The 23007-nt window shown below is 36.2% G+C and overlaps 1 protein-coding gene and 1 non-coding gene across 7 annotated transcripts in view; both read right to left on the bottom strand.

Annotated features, from left to right (window-relative positions):
* LOC105060442 (DNA ligase 1) overlaps positions 1 to 14616 on the bottom strand; it is a 56913-nt gene extending 42297 nt beyond the window's left edge. For all 6 annotated transcript variants that reach the window (XR_012142608.1, XM_010944142.3, XM_010944143.3 and 3 more), the window contains exons 1-7: positions 13916 to 14616; positions 13710 to 13826; positions 12705 to 12806; positions 12502 to 12618; positions 9875 to 10105; positions 9688 to 9782; positions 7940 to 8027 (exon numbers count right to left, since the gene is read on the bottom strand). Coding sequence is in view for 5 of the 6 variants with exons in the window: in XM_010944142.3 (XP_010942444.1) it covers positions 7940 to 8027; positions 9688 to 9782; positions 9875 to 10105; positions 12502 to 12618; positions 12705 to 12806; positions 13710 to 13826; positions 13916 to 14575 (1410 nt within the window). In the remaining variant the exon portion in view is untranslated. The remainder of the gene's footprint in view (positions 1 to 7939; positions 8028 to 9687; positions 9783 to 9874; positions 10106 to 12501; positions 12619 to 12704; positions 12807 to 13709; positions 13827 to 13915) is intronic.
* A 7842-nt stretch (positions 14617 to 22458) lies between these two features.
* On the bottom strand, positions 22459 to 22565 carry LOC140859546 (small nucleolar RNA R71). The gene has a single exon (XR_012143083.1). It is a non-coding gene; the product is annotated as a small nucleolar RNA R71 (small nucleolar RNA).
* Positions 22566 to 23007: the final 442 nt, after the last annotated feature.

Here is a 23007-nt window from a genome sequence, read left to right as displayed (position 1 = left end):
TTATACATAGTTATATATATATATATGGTGCACAGTTAAATTAATATGATATACGGTTAAATTAACATAGTACACAATTAATTTGCCACCGCGCACAGTTAAATTAACATAGTACACAGCAAGGTTCGCTGTACTGGTACCGGACGGCGTGCCGGTGCCGAACCGATACGGTACGGTGCCGGTACCATACCGTACCAACACACGGTATACCTAGGCGTACTGGTCCGGTACCGGTACATAATATTTTTTTCGATTTTTAAATTTTTTTTTGAATTTTTGAAGTTAATAATTGATAAATACAACCTCAATATGTCATTATATTGCATATTATTGACATATTTGGGTTCAATTTGGAGTTAGGTTGCAGTACAAAGACTCTTGATCCAAAATTTCAAACATATATTTATTTACATTATATTTCAACTATGTCATCTTAAAACTAAAGAAAAAATATATAAAATACGCATTAAAATATATCTAAATATTTAAGTACAAAGTGCAATAACTGATACACGAACCTTAAGATGTACTCTGCATTTAATTTTTTGTCGAACATCTGTGACGCTCGTAGATGTCTGGATCATCAACATAGTCTGAAGGGATATCAGTCCAACCCTCTAGCCAAGCTGCACCGTACTCTCGAATATTCATCATCCCATAAGGCATCCTCTCTGGATTGTAAGACATCTCAGACCTCTCGCTAAAATTCTGACTCTGAGAAGTATCCTCGAGATGATGGTACGGTTGTGGAGGAGCCCATCCAAATATGCCAGTAGCAAAATCTGATCCATAAGATGCTCCAGGCTGCATAGGGTAGTAACCACTAGAAGATGATGCCTCGGATGCACCATATGCATATAGATCATAAGGTGGCTGTGGATAATAGGATCCATAATGCGAGGATGATCCAGATACATCCATGGATCCTACTCCACGTGCAAGATCGTCCGCAGTATATATATATATAATTAAAATATATGCAAGTATAACAAAATACGATAGTTTAATGATAATTAAAATAATTATATATAATTTTAAAATAATTTTAATAATTATTTTAAAACTTATAAATTCAAAATAAATATGTTATATGCTTCAAATAATATTTTTAAGTTAACTAAAATATAACACTATTGTTATATATTTTTTATTTTATAATTAATTTTTTTAATTTAAATAATTAAAAAATATTTTTTTAATTTCAAATATTTAAAAAAAAATTAAAATTAGATTTAAGTAACTTGAATCATTCTAAACATGATTCCCAAACTCTAATTTTTTTCTAAAATTTAAATTTTTTTAATTTTTAAATAAATAAATATTTAAAAATATTTAAAATATATATAATTAACGAAAATTAACAATTTTGGTGTCATCATGTAGATCTTCCAAAGATCTATCACATATAATTAAATCATACCAAAATCATAAGATTTTGGCATGATTTTCTCCTATTTTTATTTTACCTCATTTTTATCCTATTTCTAACAATAAAAACAAAAAAAATATTTACTAACAAAATAACAGATTATCTTACCTCCGGCCAAAGATCAGCCTTTTCTCAAATCACTCCTCTAATTTCACGAAATTTTACCTTCTTTTCTAATTTTTTTGGAGGTCTCAACGATTAAGTTGCCCACGGCCATGGGTGTTCTCTGAGAACTCTCAAAGAACACCGAAGGCCTGGTGCTTTAATCCCCTCCATGTGAAGTGGGCCACGCCCATTTCTCTCCCCCCTCCCTCCCCCCAACCACGTGAAAAGGCCCCCACCTTCCCCCCTCCCCCATGTGAAATGGTCTCCTGGGCGGTACGGTTCAGTTCACCCCGAACCGACGGCGAACCGAGCTATACCGTCCGATTCCGGACGATATGGGCCCGAACCACACCGAACCGGGCGGTTCGGGGTCGTTTTCCGAAAAACAGGCCCGAACCAGACCGGTAAGGGACCAGTCCGGCTCGATACGCCCCGTACCGGACGGTTTGGCTCGGTACGGCAAACTCTGGTACACAGTTAATTTGCCACTGCACACAGTTAAATTAATATGGTACACAGTTAAATTAACAATGCATATAATTAAATAAACATGGTACACAGTTAATTTCGCTATTATACGTAGTTATATATACATAGTATACAATTAAATTGCCATTGCACAGTTAAATTAACATGGAATATAGTTAAATTAACCATGTATCATGTTAATTTAACTGTGTACCACATATATATAACTTGTATAATAGCAAATTAACTATATGTCATATTTATTTAACTGTGTACAGTGGTAAATTAATTGTGCGCCATGTTTAGTTAATTATATACCATGTTAATTTAACTATATGTATAACAATTTAATCATGCACCATTTAAATATAACTGTGTACAATAGCAAATTAGCTATGTATCATGTTTATTTAATTATGTACAGTGTTAATTTAACTATGTACGATATTAATTTAACTATGTATAATAGCAAATAAACTATGTACTACGTTAATTTAATTATATGTAGTGGCAAATTAACTATATACTATCCTGATTTCACTGTATACTATGTTAATTTAATTATGTACCACACATATAACTATATATAATAGCAAATTAATTGTATACCATATTCATTTAACTGCGTACAATAATAAATTAACTGTTTAGTTAACTATATATTATATTAATTTAACTATATGCAGTGGCAATTTAACTGTATACCATGTGTATATAACTGTATACAATAGCAAATTAACTGTATATTATGTTAATTTAACTATATGCAGTGTTAATTTAACTGTATACCATATTAATTTAACCGTATGCAGTGGTAATTTAACTCCGATGGCATCTACATCTTCGGCATCTACTCTAACGACATCAAGACCATACTGGGCTACGACCAACAAACCCTCAACACCTTGGCCTTCTTCAAAGACCTAGGCGCTAGCATCGGCATCATCTTCGGCCTCATTTATGAGGTCATCCCTCTCTAGGTCGTCCTCGCCCTCACCGCCGACATGAATCTAGAAAGAAAATAATGTCTAAAAGTACCCATGAAAAGTTTCTGCAGTCTCCCATCAAGGCAAAAAATTGTATAAAAAGCTTCGCCCAACGTTAGCTTGGTAATTTAGTATCTAATTGTACTTATATATTAACATAAATACTTATGAGCTATACATTAATTTTTTATAATCCATGTTACCATCTATTATAGACCATGTAAAATGGAAAATTATACTAATTCGCACGCTACCCATCATCCACAACTTTACCAGCAAAATAATAAGCCAACACATTTCTCGGGACCACATAAGATGCTTTCAAAATCAACTGACAACCCCCCCACCTGCCTTTTGGGCTTTTCTATTAAAAAAACTTAAAAATCATCCGCTCCCCATGTGCCTCTGCTGGCTTCTATCAGGGTGGGTGAAGTCGTCAAAGAGAACAGACAAGAAAGAGAGAGGCAGAAACCACTTTTCTTACTCGATCCCCAATACTCCCCGATCCTCATCTCAGAGATTGGAGGCATCGCGACGGCGAATGGCGTAGCCGATGAGCTTCCGAGACTAAAGGAGAACCAGCAGGAGCGATGCATGGCTAGAGTACCACAACCCACGCGAGGCTGCCTTCTCTTTGGCCAACAAGCAAGGGAACCCAGCTATGGTGGCGTCGAGGGCGGCCACGCTAGCAAAGACGGCGGTAGTAGCACCGGCATCAAAGGAGGTGGCCGCCGCAGCAACGCATGTGGTGTCTTGCAGTCCTATGATGGCGGCCATGTCCGCATTCCATCAAATGGGGGAGGGGGAGGACGCACTCCCCACTCCCAAATCTAAATTCAAATTGAATCACTCCTCGCATGTTGGTGCTTGCATGGAAACTCTTTTATGTAGAAGGAAAGGGAGGAACGAAGGAAGAACGACGAAGGCAAGGGTAAGTTGGATATTTTCTAAAATAAAATGGTGCCAAAAGGATGTCCTATTATGGTAAGCATAAAAGGAGGGACCAAAAGTTAAAATTTTGGTCAACAGAGATTTTTTATTAGAGCAGCGTCAAAAAGGGAACCATAAATTAAATTCCCTTAAAAAATATATACAAGCTAGGGTTGCCTCCTCAAGCAACTAGAGACATAGCAAAAGAAGCTATGGTGAATGCCAAGTAATAGGCAGAGCAACACATGCCACACAACTAGCTGATGTCCAATAGCATAAACAAAGACCAGAGTAGAGCCAATCAGGATCGCAAGGCTCTATGTCTAAGACAACCACCCAAAGATATGGCAAGAAGATGCTAAGAGATCACCATGGCACCCAATCTAGTCAAAGAGAGAGCACCAGTCAAGGTGGCTGGCCTAGTCAAGCCAGCAAATAGAACCAATCAGATAGGGACAAGTGGGAAAAAAGAAAGTGGTTTCTCATAGCACAAGAAAAGGCAAGGAGAGGAAGTTGCAGATCCGTGGGGAAAGATTGACGAGACTGCTCACTGATATTCTGAGATCCATGAGCCCCCGGATGATCAGTTGCCACTTGGCAAGATAATCTCATGATATGAGCGATAACACTAATGATAGTTGGAGTGATGATGCATCTGGTGGCCAGGAAGACAGCAATTGGCATAATAGGGGTGCAATGACTCACAGCTGCCTGCCCTAATTCGTAGCATTGATGAGTCACATTCCACTTACGTCATGCAAAATTCAGACAATGATACATGTCAAAGGACATGCGAGGAATCGAGGATAGCATATAAGACAGGTTCCTCGATGTGCTTCACGACATGATGCTAATGTAGCTAATAATAGAGCATGCAGAGTAGGATGCTTGGGCATCTCTACATACCACTGTAAATTCGATCCTATTCTACACAATCGACGTACAACTCATATGCATGTCCTTCATTTAAGATGTATACGAGTGGCTACTACCCTCCACAGCCTCAGCCAGATTATGGATTAAATTTCACTACCAAGATTTTCTCTCGGATGGGGGTGGGATGGCCAGTCAAGCTTCAGATACAGGATCAGTATCAGGGTGGCTATACAGGAAAACCAGATAATTAGATATACGGGTGGGCACAGTAGGTTGGAGTCAAGTCCAAGCTCCAACTATGAACAAGATCTTAATGTCTACAAGCAACAAAGACACTCCACCAGGGACTAGATATCGGTGTATATTTTCTAATTCAAATCAATTTGATATATGTATCGAGCTCTCATCTATATGTAATTATTTACAAATCTATGCTTAATTATTACAATTGCATCCATGAAGCAATCGTACAATTTTTCAAGACCAACATGAAATAGAATGATATCAAAGAAATTGTAATTCAAAGATCCATAGACCTTAATAATTTTAAAAATCAAAAATTAAGAAAAGCAAAAAAATACATGCAGTATGCTAGTATCGAACCAGTACATTTCTACACATCGACTGTTAGTGTGGTTCGGTTTGGCACAGTACCATATCAGCACTTGACTGGTACATCCCTGCTACTGAGATTACAAACATTGCATAGCCATCGATCTACCATGCCATTGAGGTATTCCCTCATTTCAAAAGCATTACGATATATGTAAATTGGGACAAATATATTACACTAACTTATAAGGTAGTCCCTCATGGACCAACAAGCTAGGTGTGCATTAAAGGTAGGCATATCTAAAATTTAGGTTTATGCAGATTACAATTAAGCCAAATCAAGAATCATAGGGCAATGGGTCAAATAATAAGCATCAGGTAGTTTGAAAGAGACCAACCATCCAATAATTTATAAGCAACTTAAGACCTACATCAGAATGCCAAATGAGGTCAAACAGTGTGCAAGTAGATGGAAGAGAACCATGAGTGCTTTAGATATCAAATAGCATGGCGTAGAAAACGATGATGACTAGCACTCTCAAGTTAGAGATTAAAAAGGCCCAAGGGCTAAATGCCAATACTAAAGATCAAAAAAACCCCAAAAGAGTTATCGAAGATCAATGAAGTTACTAGAAACTAGAAAGCATAATGCATTGCATTAAAATGATATTAATTCATTTAATGGATAAGTGCATGTCATGTTGTGTCATGCAACATGCACCATACTCACACTAGGCCAAGCATAGGCATGGAACTATATGTACCACCTAGTGTTGGTCTGGCATATACTGACTAGAACCTTGGGTGAAAGATTTAATATCAAGATAACTTCAAGGTGAATTGGGGGAAGGATAGCCATTAATTATTAGAGTTTGGTACTTCAAGGTGAATTGGGGGAAGGATAGCCATTAATTATTAGAGTTTGGTAGCTGTTCTCATCGTATAGCAAAGAAGATGCCTATGTACCACTTGTAGAAGTTACAGGAGATCCTCAAAATAATTGTACAAATCCAAGATGCATATTGTGATTAGTTATAAAGAGTCACCTAAAAAAATGACCCCTGCAAACATTTAAACAATGATATGGATTATTTGTACAAGGAAGTCCATCATAAAACCAATCTTGACAATATGGCTGGAATTTCGTTGGTTGTTAGGTATCTAGTTTTTCAAATAGGCAGCCTTCCGAGCTGTCTAGGCAATGCCTACACTTAGGCAGGACTCTAGCCATGTGATTTAGTAGCTTAGATAACCACAATGTGAGGTCCAATTGCTGAACAAGACCCCAAGAAAAACACCTAGGTTAAGTTGTCAAAGACTAGTTGGGTTAGGACAATTAAGACCGAAATCTGAAAATCTGACCATACTATAATGAAGTAAGCAAGTTTGGTCTGTAGACTGGTAAGCCTATTTTGTTGGGTTTGGCTGACTATCAGATCCAACAACCCAAAAGTTTGATAATACTTTACACATATAATTGTATATGTTATACATATTCATGGAATTCATGTCAAAATATGCACTGTATCCTCTCCTTTTGCATTTTGATTTATCACAAAAATCATTCATTAGATTTAAACAAAACCATCAAATTTGAGATGAAACACCACAAAACGTCATAGTCATCAGTAGAGTTAGGAGGAAATTACCTCAAGTCATCCAAATGATGTTACAAGTACTGTTATCAAAGCTACAATACCAATTGTTTCATTAAGAAAGGATTGTCATATGAGACCCAAAGATACAAGCAAAACCATCAATGAAAACATTTGGAAAATTATTCTTCTACAGCAATTTAACTTCCAATTACGAATATATATCAAATCAAACTCAATAAGGAAAAACGAAAATGGAATGCAAGACCACATTATATGACCATGTTAGAGTTACATTCTTGCCAAACCAGACCAACATCTGTCTTGTTTACGCTTATCCACTGTCTTCTTGAGCCGGCCAGTTATTTCATAAGGGTGGTTGCAAAAGTAGGTGGATCAGCAAAACTATTTTAAGTTTTAACCCCCTATCTCTCTCAAATTTGGATTACTCTCTTGCTTGTTTCCAACTTTGCATGATTAATTTCTCATTTAGCATACATGCCTTTTTGCATTGACTTACTTGAATTATTGAGCTTTTCTTTTTGAATGATCAATTAATATATTATGTTTCTTTAGGCAAATTGTTTCTTACATAAGTAACATGCACACTGTTGCACTTAATCCTCAAAGAAATGCTAGCTATTTATCTTGGTGTGTGTGTGTGTACATCACCTAAAGTATATTAACAGATAAAATATGAAATATATCTACTAGAAAGAAAGTAGCTTATTAAAAAAAAAAAATCTCATGGTTATAATGTTTCAAACCAAAATATTATGAAATTTAATATGATAGAAAAATACACTTGAAAGGGAATAAAGTTAATGAAAGACCATTCAGTATAGAGTTTCTCATCAACTTTCTTGCTAAGATAATCAGGAAATATAAGCAAAAAAAAAAAAAAAAACTTTGTTTGCCCCAAGACATGTTCTGGAGCAAGCTTCCATAAGAATAGGTAAGAAAGTTAAAAAATGATGAAACAGTTTTGACTATCATACCTGGAAAGGTAAGATTTTCTGCTTCTCATGGTCATAAGCAACAATTTCACAATCCAGCACAAATGATTTTGCAGTATCCTTTTTGAATCTGCAAATCAGAAGTTAAAATTATTTATCACTATAAAATAGATATTCCAGATCAAATGATAACATACAGGACAGCACTGGAGGAATTGGTTGGTTTGTAAACAGCAGGAATAACCTTTTCCCTGAACTATGTCAATCCACAAAAGATAAGATACAGAGTAACAATCAGCAAGATGAGCAGCTTCATGCAGCTTGCACAAGCAATACAATTATCAAAATTAATTAAACTCAGCAACCAAAAAATTGCATATCAGCAACCTGATTTGTAATACTGCATATATATACTTCTGAGCATGGAATGCTGTACCGGGCCGAACCGCCTGGTACACCCCATATTGTACGGTACTAGTCTCGTACTAGTACAATGTCTTATATTGTATCAATACTCGGTATGCCATCTAATACCATACTAAATCGCATCCCGACGATATAATAAGATGGTACCAGTACAGGGTCCGATACCAAGACAGCAAATCTTACTTCTGAGCATTCAATTCTAGCTGATAAAACAGCAATTGACCTCAACATGCCTATGCCTCTCATTGAATACCTCAAATATTTATCAAGATGCTCTGAAAAAATTAAAGCCAAGATATTCTTATTGACTAGGCTTGCAGAAATATATTCAATGGATTCAAAAAAAGTCATGTAGTTTCACATTTCATATTAGCTGACAATGAACTTATCATACAATGAGAAACAGCGCTCCAATAATAACCATGATAGCATGTTATTAAGATCAATAATGTGGCATCTCAATATAATCTCCCCCATGCTAATACCATATATAGACATAATATATTGGAGAAATGTAGATTCATCCCTATCATGGAATTAGAGGGTGAGCCTTGGCGCAACAAGAAGGTTGCTCCGTTGTGACCTAGAAGTCACAACTTCGAAATACGGAAGCAGCCTCTCCAGATGCGGGGGTAGGGCTACGTACATCTACCCCTCCCTGCGATGGTGGGAACCTTGTGCACTGGGCCGCCATTTTTTATCGCTATCCTGGAATTGCAAGTCAGCAAAAGGTATAATTCAACTAAAGCAAAGGATACTTTACAAAGTCATCCTATCTGGAATATGATAAATGTGATGCTAACCATGCTTTCCTTGACTCTTTGTGAACCAGTTGAAAGGTTAAAAGTACCCATGCATATATGAGTTCCAATAGAAAATTTTGGTCAGTACCCTTTATGCAAGTTCTTGTTCGCACAAAAAGAAGTCAGTAACATGATAATGGCAGGTTGCTGAAACCCTGCATCCATAGTTTCATGCAAACAACAAGCCATCTCACAATATGTTGGTGGGCTGGAGTTCAAGATGTCTTATTAAGCCTAATAACAGCAGCAGTTTCTTCAACCAGTCACACTCTTAGCCCATTGTATACATGGGCATAAAATTCCAATATCCATCAAATAGTAAAGTCATATTCCTAGATATGTAACAGAACTACAGAAGTATTGCCAATAAAACGAAATTATGAACTGAGAGAGTGTAGATGCATGATAATTCATATAAGAAAATATCAATTTATCTTAATTAACAATATGAGTTCAGTAGAAATTGACAGATATGTGAACATATTTCACTTCTTCAAGAGCAAGCACACATTTAAAATGATGTGCAGGTAATAATTGAAGAAAGCTACAAGGCAAGTATACCTTGAGATAAAACTGACAACATCAGGGTACTTCCCAGTATTCCGTTCTGCGTTACGACTATATACCTCAACTGATCCATCCTCCATGTAATGTATCTACATTTCACGTTACAGATTAAGACCAAAAATACATAAAACATAAATGGAGATGATAGTGATAAAATTAGGTAGTCAGGACTCAGGAATACCTGTGCACGTTCACCATCATATTTGTATTCACAGGTGAACTCCATTCCCTGGAATTTGTCGATGATCTCTGATACAGCCTTTGTTGGTTTTGCTAACATAGGTCCAATAGGGACACCTAAAGTAAAATTGCATGCCTCTGGAAGTTTCCACACCCCAACTTGAAGAAGAGAAGGGACAATTTTATCATAGCTAGGAAGTACAGAATATACTTGTTTGATGATTTTTGCAGCCTTGGATGCATAACAAGATAAACAAGATGAGTCAGGAAAAAAAGATAATATAGATGAATACAAAATGCATTCACACCATGCCTGGTTTCTTTTTTCTTCGCATGTGTGTGCATGTTTAATCGAAGTTCTTAAAAGAAATCAGGAGATCAGGACTACATGTGGGTATGGAATAATTGAAGAAATTGATACATGATCGGAAGCCCCTTATTTGATTGCCTTTTTAAAAGTTAATTTAGTGGCAGTACATTAGAGAAAAACTATGCACTGTTTCTTGTTTTCTCATTTAATTTGATATCAGCATGTTAGAAAAATTATATGCATGGATTTAAAAGTGGCAAACACATAGGTGTTTAACTTCATATAAACTAAAGCCGGTCTTAAACTCCTGACAGAATGTTAACCATAAACAATAAATGGTTGAATGGGTTCGAAAAAAATCTGACAATGGATTCAGGTGCAGAAGCAGGAGTCCAGAGCTCGTCCAGCACAATAGTAGTACAGATCAACTCATAAGCTTCAAGTCAAAACAGCCACCTTAGTTACAATTTTTTGTGGCTTCCTTAACAACAGCATTCAAGTAGCTGTTGCATAAACACATTTACTTGCAAAACAGATGTGGAGAATGAATAACGAAGCTGTGATACAGTAATAGATCTCCATTACCACTTTCAAATCATCATAAAAGTTTCAATACTTTCTGAGTTGCAGAAAACAGACAGTCACTCATAATCTTATAACATAGCCAGTTGAACAAAATAAAAATTAGCAACAGTAGAATGTAAACATGTTCTTGGAAACTAGTGATGCAAGAAAAAATGTCACTGTCAGAATACTATGCATAACATTCTGCTCCAACGAAACTGGGACCCAAAATAATATACTTCTGATTCATACACGATATAAAGCTCAACATAACAAGCTGCATACCGCTGAGAATCAACGAATTACTCTTTTGATCATGTTTGGTCCTCAGATTAAGAATCTGAAGGCTGATCAGTCTTAGCTTGCCACATAACAAGGCTCTTCGGTCTGAGCTCAAGCTCAAGCTGACCCTAGTATAGAAGCAGTCAAGCTCACCTCATACAAGCTCTGAGCTGCGCTTCTTACCAGGCTGACGTGAGATTTCATTTGATTCTGTAAATCCCCAAGGGCCCAGACTCCACTTGCTTATGAGCCAAGCTTTAAAATATGTTTAAGCTCCGCTCATTTCCAAGCTGAGCCAAGCACAAATGAGTTGTTGTCAAGCCAATCCTGAGCTGCACATGAGCAGTTCAGATTGTTTGCAGCCACAGCCTTAACCTTTCCAAAAAGCAATAGCACTCTAAAGCTTAGTCTTTTCAGCAATTTGTGGAAGACATATTAAGTTGCAAATGATTCAGGATTTTTGATCTCTTTAGATCAGTGTTATCGCTACATATACAACATGATATTGAATTATAAATGTTGCTTCCACCATCAGCTTATTTTAAAGTTCAATAATCTTTGACAACTCATATAGCGCTTCCAAGCTATTACAGATATGCAAATACGCATTTCCTCTGAATAACTAATTGCAAGCATTGACTGCAAATGATCAAGATTCTAGCTAGTCAGTAAAAGACCAAATTCCTATATAGATTACAAATAAGATATGAAGAGGATGCAGTGATGAGAGGGACTCAGCTTTGTGCTATTGGGTCCGGGACAGAAGACAGGAGGATCCCTATTGAATAAAGGTTGTTCAGTTTAAATAAATTCCTACTGCCTCGTCCAAATAGTGGTATAAGACTTGCTGCCTACAATTAGGTTTATATGCAAAAGAATGAATGCAAGTTTTCCTAAACCACATATATTTGTTTCCTCTATTTAGGTCTCTTTACCACAGAAACACTATTTCAGGTTTAGCATGCTCTGGGTCAAGCTAAAAAACCAACTGAATCTTGAAGTGCTTGCTTCAAACAGCGGTGAATTCCATGATAGATTTGGCAAGCAATTAAGACTTCAGACCACATATAGTAGTAACTTGCTACAGATGAAAGATGGCAAAACAGCAACAGTTTCACAGCTTCAATTAAATCATTTACAATCAATAGATTGAATAAGGCAACACTAGAAATAAACAGTTTACAAAATGATCATTTCTCCTAACATATAGTACAAACTTAGCTAAGATCATAGAATCCACCATTCATATGATATTTGCTAAAATCTAATGATTGGCCGTCAACAAATTGAAACTAACAAGGAAGATTAATATTTTAATATGAAAACATGAGAACAAACATCCTAGAAGATTTATATGGTTGCTAATGCACTGACATTAGCTTAAAAATAAAGCTAGCATATTAGATAGTTTAGCCACAGAATATCATTCTTCAGATGCAAAATTTTCATAAGTTATGCATATTCACACCAACCTCTTCAAAGGGAGATTGAGTTTGCAAAGGTGGCTTTGGACATGTTTCAGAATATGCAGCTGCTTGTCCAAGAGCAACAAGGACAGTTTTCTCTGCCAAACCGATACGCATTTTTGACTGCAGGATGTGGTTCAGAGAATTCAGAAGATAGCAAAAGTAAATAATTAAATAAATAAATATACTAGAAAGTTGACATTTATTACCTGTAGAAGACGAGTTATATACAGAGGTTCACATTCAGTTGCTGCAACCAGAAGTCCCTTTATATGATTCTTTTTCTTGTCATGACTATTTGTACCAGATTCCTATTGAAACAAAAAGAGAAACAAAAACTAAACTAAATAACACAGATATCAAATAGTAAACAACAAAGCTCTCCAGCATTATCATGTATTCAAGTTTAATAATCACCATGCAGCAGCTGTTCATTTTTGTTCAATTGTTTATGTGGAAATCATATATACAGAGTTACAGACAATATGTCACCATGTTGGAACCTTTACTATGACTATGTGGACCAATATCATTGGATAGATGGCTGCTCCAAAATTGCTTCACTAACTTATAAGAAATACTGAGCATCCATGAAGATATGAAAAATTAAGCCTCCACCTTATTTTAATTGCACAAGGCAGAAAGAAGGCACGATCAGTATACTGTTTCAAGGTTACAGAAATTTAGTGTTACCTATACAATTGGCATAAGAACCAAGTGTACTCAAGCATCTGACGGCTTGGTCTCCAAAAAGATGACAAAGGAAATCTATCTTGCCCTACAAAATGTATACAGATATTTGCCAATTTGACTAATAAGCAAATTCAATAGTTTGCAACATTTCGTGTCAGACAGAAATACTTCCCATGCTATATTTTCTTCTCAAAAAAATGAAAAAGCAAGGTATGAACCTTGATTATAAGTGACAAGCGTCACAAGACACTAAGCTGACTGTTACTTTGCACCATAAAAGGTCAAATGCCATCACCATGATGGGACACTCGAAAACAATGAACGACGCGCCTTTAGAGTTCTGAATTGTGAACGGGTATTTATCAAAGTTATGTGATTCCAGAAGTTGCTGAACAAGAAAAGGCAAAAAAGGTGAGAACTCAAAGCCAATTAATGTGATCGTAAACTTTCCACAAGAACGCGAAACATAGAAATCTTAAGCAAATCTTCGTCACTCTAATCAAGAGAAAAAAAGAACAAACCTTTGCAATGGCCAGGAATGTATTGAAAACCTTGTCGATTGTCAAAGGTTTAGGCTGGAACATCAACTTTTGAGTCGAACGGCTGGCTTTTGCAACAAGACCCAAGTCACCCAATTCCTGCCACCATACACTACAATGTAGGGCCACAAAGAAAGTAAAAAATAACGGAAAAAGGTAGACAAGTGACCCAAATTCCATCTACTAACGCTGTTTTGCTTCTTCACGTGCTCCTCCTTCCGACCATAAGCCTCAGCGAGCGCCTTGACGAGAGATGCTTCTCCAATTCCAAGTTCAAGACCCTCATGAGGCGGAGCGATCTTGTTCGCAGTGAGGTAAACGGTGGCAAGAAGATCCCCGGGTGTGGTGGCGATCACCGTCCGAAAGGCATTGCAGAGGATCTCTGTCATGGCAATGCGGCCCGACTCTTTTCCGATCAGTTCCCAGGCGTGGACGAGGAACGAGAACGGGACCGGCTCGCCGTCCTTCCAGTAAGCGGCGGCTCTAGGGTTGAAATCGGAGCACTTCTTCCGGAGCTCGAGGGCGGCGTTCTTCTTCTTCTCGTCCGGTGGGGTGTCTAGGGTTTTGGTGGGCTTCGGGCGAGGAGGGGAGGGATCCGGTGGCGGGGATGGGGCGGGGGTTTTCTCATTCTTGGCCTTCTTCCGGGCTGCGGCGGCGCGGGCCCCGCCCATGAGGGCCTCGGCAACGGTTCGGCGGGCGGACATGGCGGTGCCGTCTGTGGAGGAGAAGCAGAGGAGGGCGGAGGGGTTGAGGGTTTTAAATTTAGAGAATGGGAGGGGGTTAAGGAAGGAAGGAGGTGGGGGAGCGAAAAATTTGAGGAATGATAAACTCGAAGCTCTCAACAGCATGAGGTGAGGCTGTCCGGGAGTGGGGCGGGGGAGTGGGGAGGGAGAGACAGAATGGACGGCTAGAGATGAAGCGTTGATAGTTGTTTCTAAAGTTATCGGCGCGAGCGAGCGCACGTGCGCAATCCAAGATGAGATTTTAAAATATATATATATATATATATATATATATATATATATATATATATATATATATATATATATAGATATATTTCTTAATTTTATCTCAATTTTATTTACATCATTTATACCTTAAAAAATATCAAATTGATTATTATAGTTATCTATATGTTCCAATGTAATTCAATCATCTATCTCTATTAACATAAAGATACCATGTACCTATTATATAATATTATTATTTTTAATAAAATGATAAAAATATCTTTATCTCCACCTCTTCCCTTCACTCCAATTGATCTCCTCCTTCCATCATTGGCATCTCTCTTTCTCTCTCCTCCTTCCTCCTCTCCTTCTTCCTTCCCATTTCTCCTCCTCCATGACAGTTTCCTCCACCTCCATCTATTCCTCTACCGCCCCCTTCCTCCTCATCCCTCATCTCCCATTGATCCTTTCCTCCTTCATCACCAACGTCTTTCTTTCTCCCTCCTTTCTTATTACACATCTATCAGCTTTCTCTATCTCCATCCATTCCTCCATCGCCTCTCCTTCATGCTCCTCATCCTCCTCTCTCCTTTCCAATTGATCCTCTTTTCCTTCGTCATCAATGTCTCTCTTTCTCTCTCCTCCTTTCTCTTTTCTCTTTCTCTTTATCCATTTCTCCTCCTCAATTGTGGCTCCCTTCATTTCTATCCATTCCTCTACCGTCTCTCCTTCCTCCTCATGATCTCTTTCCTCTTCCAAGCTATCCATAAGCCATCCCCCTACACGATGGTCCCCTCCTCCTCCTCATCCCCTTCCTCCTCCAGGCCCACCCACAAGTGAGAGGCATTTCTATCTATGAAGAGGGAAAGACAGCATCATCTGTTAGTAAATGGATGACTGGACTGTATTGAAACATATCGATAACTAGAATGACTGGTTTTGATACTTTTTATAGTACAGGGGGGGTGCAAGTGAAATTTGACTAAAGTTAAGAAAGTATTTCTATTATTTTTTCAAAAATTATAGGGACCTGCTAAGGTGCTCCTTTAATATATTTTATAGAAAATGAGAGAACATCTTGACTGTTGATTGAAGAGGATTAATTAAGAAAATTTAATCCCAACAGATTACCAACCGGTCAGTTTATGTTTTTTATTTTTTTTGGAACAAGCCTTTCCATCCCACATCTCTTGTACCCTTCGTTGCCCCCTCTCCTCCCTATTGTATCCACACCCCCCTCTTCTCACCAGCTGGGTCCTGTGTCGGTAGCATTGTCGACCCCTCCCCTCACCCGCCACCTTTGAGCATTTTTCCAACATTTCGTTCATCGCCCCCCCTCTCCTCTCGGTTATATCTTGCCCCCTCCCTTGTTGCATCTCCACGCCGGCGTCCTTCCCGTGCTTGTAGCGTCACTACCACCGTCCCTTTGCCCGCTGCCTCCAATTATCTTCCCAACCTTCCCTTCGCTCCCCCCTCTCCTCCCCACTGCGTCCACACCACCCATCCTTTACCAACTACGTCCCCACGCCAATGTCCTCCCCACACCGGCAGCCTCCGTGCACCAGTAGCCTTGTCACCCCCTCCCCTCGCCCACCGCCTCCGGACGTCTTCTGAACTACCATCTGTGCCAGCACTGCCATTGAAGCTTGCCTTTTCCTCCAATCCCCAACTAATTGCAGCGAACCTAAAGCTAACAGTAGCTCTTCAGCCTTCTCCTCTTCCTCCTAAGCTCCTCTCTTCTCCATTTTCAAGTCGGTGGGTGTTGCCACAATTCTCCATTAGGATTTCTTCCACGCCTTCTACTGACGAAGAATTCAAGATTTTGATAAAATCTCTCTACTGTCCTGTCCACCCGCTCCTCACTTATTTGTTTCTTCTATGCGCAGTCTCGAAGCACTATAACATGACTCCTTAATAAATGCATCTAATAGAAGATTGCTGATTCAAAAAACTTGAGCTAATGAAATTCTTAAACGGTCCCCATATTTAAAAACAAAAATAAAGTTGTAGATGTAATTTAAACCGTAAAACTATCATCACGAAAAATTATTAGAATAAATTAAAATAAAATTTTAGAATAGAAAAAATAAACATATTCACTATCTAATGGATCGAAATTCTTAGTGATTTTAAACTTTGAATTCTGAGACTTTCAATATCCTTCTAAGCTCTAATTATAAATTACCTACGAGTACAAGAAGATGCGGGGCATAACTTAGGTATTTTAAGATAATATTCTATTTGCTAACATCAAATACTACATCAACTATGCATAGTCATGTTACATAACCGATTTATTATCTCATTTTTAATTAAGCTCATATTACACTCCTTTTAGAATATTCAGGATACTGAAGTTTTCAACTTCATAAATTATATAATATTTTTTATTTATATTCTTAGTAACTGATACCGTATCGATGATTGCATAAAAGCTAAACACATCAATAAATAATAAACAAAAATATCAAAGATTTAATAAAATTATAAAGAAGACAATTATTATAGAAATATAAGAACTCATATATTTTTTTAAGTCACACTTCTAGGTGTGTATTTTGTTTTGTTAAATGATAACTTAAAATAGTAATTTGAAATAGTATTAGAAGCTTGATAATTAAATATTGATGTTGCTTATTAAACCACTTACATTCTTCAAAGCATTTAAAATAACTTTGTTAGATAGAATATAACAGTGAAGTAGGTTGTTACTTTTACTTACAAAAAAAATTTAATTAATTTTTTTATTGATAAATTATTTCTAAAATATATCCTCAAATGTTTGCTATGCATAATTTATTAATTGAAAAAGATTTATCATTAAATTTAAATAAAAAATCTATATTTTGTAATTTTTTTTATTATTAAATATAGGTGAATTAATAATATCAATTTATGAAGAACAGCTTTGCGATGAAAAACAAGATGCCCATTGATAAAGCTAACAAAGATATAACTTAGTCTGAGTCTGTTGATTCACAATATATCATATTTGAGGATATTATCTTAATGATCTTTTCATAAAAAAAGTAAGGTTATCAATTTATATAAAGTATTATATGATTTGAAATCTAATATAATAATTCAAAGGCATTTAATTTGCTCAAGAGAATGGTTATGAAATAAGAAGCATATGGGTAGAATAGAAAGAGAAAAAAAGAATAAGTTCTTATATAATGTAATTTTCCTACATAACTGACAATTTAATTGGATTCTAATATAAAAAAAATAGTTTATTCTTGATTTTATTGAAGAACATGATCATTAGTTGACTGAAATAGATGAAATTTCATTTCTTAGATCACATTGTAACATAGATGATGCTAGAAATATAGAAATTTCTAGCTTAGCAATTATAGATATTCATAAAAATAAAATTTTAGATTTTATATAATAAAAAAGATGGATATGAGTAATCGATTTTCATAGTAAAGAATCTTTATAATTTTTAATATCAAAATATTAAAAAAAAATTTCAGGAGATGCTGAGGACAGTAAATTATATGAAGATATGCAGTAAAGATGCTCAAGAATTTTTTTTATAGTTATGAAATAGATTGTTAAAGATATTTAACTAATTTATTTTAGTGTGATACTCAGTCTCATCTTGATTACAATATATCTGAAGATGTACTCATATTTGACAATACTTATCATACTAATTGTTACTTTATATATTTCATTCTTTTTGTTAGAATAAATCATCATCATAAAATCATAATTTTAGATGTAGAGTTGTTTCTAATGAGATTATTGAAAGTTATAAATGATCACGATCAATATTTTTAAAAAAAATATATCAACAACATCCAATGTCTGTCATTACAGATAGTGACCATGCAATACACAAATCAATGAAGAGCATACTTTCAAATATAGTTCATCACTTATGTAGTTTGCATGTGCTGAGAAAGTTACCTATTTATATAAAAAATCTTACTATTTTATCTGATATTATAAGTCTAATGTTTAACAGGTGCAATCCACGTCAATTTGAAACTAAATGGAATAAAGTTGTTGCGAAATATGAGATCAATAAGGATCATAAATACATGAAGACATTATACAAAGCTAAAAAATATTGGGCTGAAGCTTATATCTAAGGATAAATTTTCTTTGGATATATAAGTATACAACGAAGTGAGAGTCTAAACTCTAATTTTTACAGATATCTTGATCGAAAGATATATATCTGAAAGATTTTATTAATCATTATTAACTATAAGTATCAAGTTGCATCAAAATGAAGCTTATGACAATTGTAGAACATCACAATTATTTTTTTTTGGTTGCATAAAGTTAAAAAAATTAGTAATGGATGCTGTAAATATATACATCTTTGTTGTGTTTGAGCTTGTGCAAAAAAATCTTTTAAGGATAAGATATTATGTCATTCCCAATATCGTAGATTCTCCTCCTTCAATGATTTTCATGGTAGCAAAAGGTGATAAAATTATAGTCAAGATTAATTACATATTTAGTAATAATATTGAATATATTACATATAGTTGCTTGAAATTACAAACATATGATATATCTTATAGCTATATTTTGCTATTTTGAATTACTTAGGACACACAAAAAATTTCTTATGCTATTGATTTATGTCACAAATTGACATAAAAAGTATCAATTAATATCTAAATTATCTAACTTTATTAGAAAATTGATACTTGTTATTATATTTTGTAGAAGAAGAGGTCATCAATAGAAAGAACAAGGAAAGAAGATTCCAACGGTGCAAATTTTACGCAAAACGGAGTTAAATTGATCCAGAAATTGAAGAATGAAGAAAGAAGACTCAATTGGGTCAAACCCGAGTCAAATCAGATCAAAATTGATCAAAAATCAACTGATTTGGTGATCTGGTTAGCCGTCTGGTCCACAGCAACAGGTGCCTGGACCATGGACCCATCGGCGCACCATAAATCAGCCAATCAGCGAGTTTCGGCTCACCACAATGCATCACGAGCCCGATCCACGCGTGCGATCCAGGGCTCATGAGGAGAGAGAAGAAGGTCCGAAGGGCAACCTGGTAACTTCACATCATTCGATGGTCCGATCTTCTCTGATCAAGATCCAATGCTCCATATTTTTGCGCCATCGGACGGCCACCATCGTAGCCGGTCAAGATCCAACCATAATCAAGGCAATTGCAAGAATCAATAAATACTGGGACAACACGGGATCCTTCTGCAGCGCGATCCAACGGACGAAATCTTCCAGCGCCTTGATCGGACGGTCTGCGACGCATCCGACCTGATCTCATCTCTACAGCGCGATCCAACGGCAGTGCTTCACCCAGATCGTGATCCGACGGTCCAGAATCGCTTCCGGCTTGATTTATTAGATGAATTGGGTCCTTTAGATGAAGATCGGACAGCTGAAATAATTTTTAGGGTTTTTTGATGGATTTAAGTGCTTTTTGAGCGAGATTTGAGCTCCTAAACCCCCCTAACAGCCCTCTAAAATCTCTTAATCCCACATCTAAAGTTTTGAAAACCTTATAACCCCCAAATACCTATAAAAAGCCCCCAAAGGTCCTTGTTTTAATGATTCTTTCCTTCCGATCAAGCTTGTAACCCTAGATAGTGGGATTTTTAGCTTTCTTCTCAAGCCTCGAGGTTTGAAGTTTTTGTAATAAATTTTTTTTTTATATAAAATCTTATTTTTATGCAATTTTATCTCTTTACATTATGCAATTTTTTTTTCTTACAATTAGGATAGTTTAATTTATGCAATTTAATTTTATGCAATTAGGTTAGTTTAAATTATGCAGTTTAAATTTATGCAATTATGATAGTTTAATTTATGAAATTAGGGTAGTTTATTTTTTTGCATTTAAATTTTGCAAGTAGATTTAGATCATGTCTAGCTAAGCATCCCTTCTAGGGTTTGCGATGAAGCTAGATCATGAGTAGAGGTTTTACATAGGGTTCTTTCTTTTTCTTAGGATTTCTTTTTCTTCTTCTTTTGTCAAGAATTTTTGATCAACTACAGTTAGATCAGAGTCCCTTCATAGTTCATGCTTGATTCAGTGCATAGGAGGAGAAAACCCTAAGGGATCCTAGTTACTACTCCTCTGTAAAGAATCTTGATGGGTTATCGTTGGGCCTTAGTCCCTTCATAATCTATGCTTGGGAAAGACAAGAGGAGTAGTCGTTAGGATCAATAAGAAAAATTTTAGGTAGAATTTTCTAATCTAGATCTAGTGGATTCAAAAACCCTAGATCCTTAGTCTTATTGTCTTTAGCAAACAACTTTCGATTTTCGATTTTCGTTAAAGCTCGCTTGAGCATAGATTTGAAAATCGTTTTTAAACCAAGTCTCTGTGGGATCGACCCGTACTCGCTGGTCGTGCTACTCTGCACACTGTGCGCTTGCGGTTTTATTTACAAATTTTAAGATTTGCACATCAAGTTTTTGGCGCCGTTGTCGGGGATTTGGCATTTTAAATTATTTTCAAATATTTATTCTTCGTACTTTATAACTCTCTTTCTTTTTCTTTTAGGTTTCTAGATTTAGTTGGTGATTGCTGAAAAACTCAGGTACGCTTCTAATTTCTCTTTTATTATTTTTAGTTAATTACTTTTCCTTTTAGACCTAATCATTTGAATTTACTTAATCACAAAAAAAAAAAAAAAAAAAAAGATATTTCATAATCGTGAAGTAAAATATCAAAATAAAAAAAAATTCTAAATTAAAATCTTTTATATTCTTGGTCATCTTATTTATTTGCGTTTTCATAATTAATCTAAGGGCATCAACCCATTAACAAGATAAGATGGAGATTTCATTACCCTTCCTTAGCCCAAAAACCATCTCCATCATATTGCATTACCTAGATCTTTAATCTTAAAATCAATTAGACGTCAACCTTAAGGAATTCGAGCTCAATAGGACAAGGAACCCTAAGAGTTCTACCAAGTTTGAGTTGTTTGATTAGTTGGTGTCTAGGCAAGTCCCTGAGGATGGTTTGTTAAATTGGTTCAGTTGCTGACCTGGCCAACTCGTTTGGTGTCTAGAAAGGCAACGATGAGTGAACCTCTCACCTCTTATACTTACCTGGATAACTAGTTGATCAATCTCCACTTGAAAGGCTTGAAGGGTCAACTTGGAACAGTTAGGAGCTGTCTAGATTTAGGTTAACCATAGAATAGATTGAGTTTAATTTATTGTTTCACTTGTTTGAAAAAAAAAAATTATTAAAATTTAAATTAATTTGGTTACTTTTCTTTAGATTTAGGACTCCTTAGGATCTTTTCTTTAGAATTTTTTCTCTTTTCTTTCTTTTTCTTATACATAAAAATTTTATAAAAAAAAATTGTATAAATATCGAGAACCGTACACTTCGTGTGTGGAGAAGAGTGTCGGGTCGTCTAGTTAGAATTGAGTCAATTCCTGTTGTTCCAATGGCTGAACCAATCCAACCCATGACCCTTAAGGATTTGTGTTATCCAGTTGGCTCCATCCAACCATCTTGTATCAGGTTGCCACAACCCACAGCTAACAATTTTGAAATCAAACCTCAAATCATAAATATGCTTCCAAAATTCACAGGATTAGAGGATGCTTATATATTTATTAGAGAATTTGAGGAGGTATGTGCAACCATGAAACTACAATTAACAGAGGATGAGGTCAAACTTAGATTAATCAACTTTGCCCTTAAGGATAATGCTAAGAAGTGGCTTTATAGTCTGCCAAACCATTCTGTCACTACCTGGGAGGGCTTTGTGAGAACATTTTTGAAAAAGTATTTCCCCCATCATAAAACAGCTAGGATTAGGAATGAAATAAATCAATTTTACCAACTAGCTGATGAATCATTTTGGAAGTACTTTGATCGTTTCAAGAATCTTTTGACCCAATGCCCACACCATGGAATAGAAACTTGGAGACTATGCCAGATCATCTATGAGGGGTTAGATTCAAACTCAAGAACCATGCTAGAGTCCATGGGCCAAGGCCAATTTATGGACAAAGAAACTACTGAAGCTTGGCAATTCTTAGAAGACCTAGCCGAGAAAAATTTACAGTGGGAAACAACTAGGAAACCTGATAAAGCTACACCTTCAAGAGGAGGAATGCATCAAATTCAATCAACCCTAGCATCAGAGGCCAAGATTGCAACCTTAACACGTAGATTGGAAGCCTTAGAATTACAGAGACCAGCCAATGTAAATCAAATATCTGCACCCATGTGTAAAGGGTGCAATGCACCTGACCATGTCTTAGAAGAATGTTCCTACTCGAATGAGTGTGCACAGGTGAATGCCACCTATCAAGGACCATTGAACAATCCTTATGCACCCACATATAACCCAGGT

This window comes from Elaeis guineensis, chromosome 7 (genome assembly GCF_000442705.2).
Source record: "Elaeis guineensis isolate ETL-2024a chromosome 7, EG11, whole genome shotgun sequence".
Classification (NCBI taxonomy): Eukaryota; Viridiplantae; Streptophyta; class Magnoliopsida; order Arecales; family Arecaceae; genus Elaeis; species Elaeis guineensis.
Note: the sequence above shows the minus strand (reverse complement) of the source record. Positions and strands in the feature narration are given on the sequence as shown.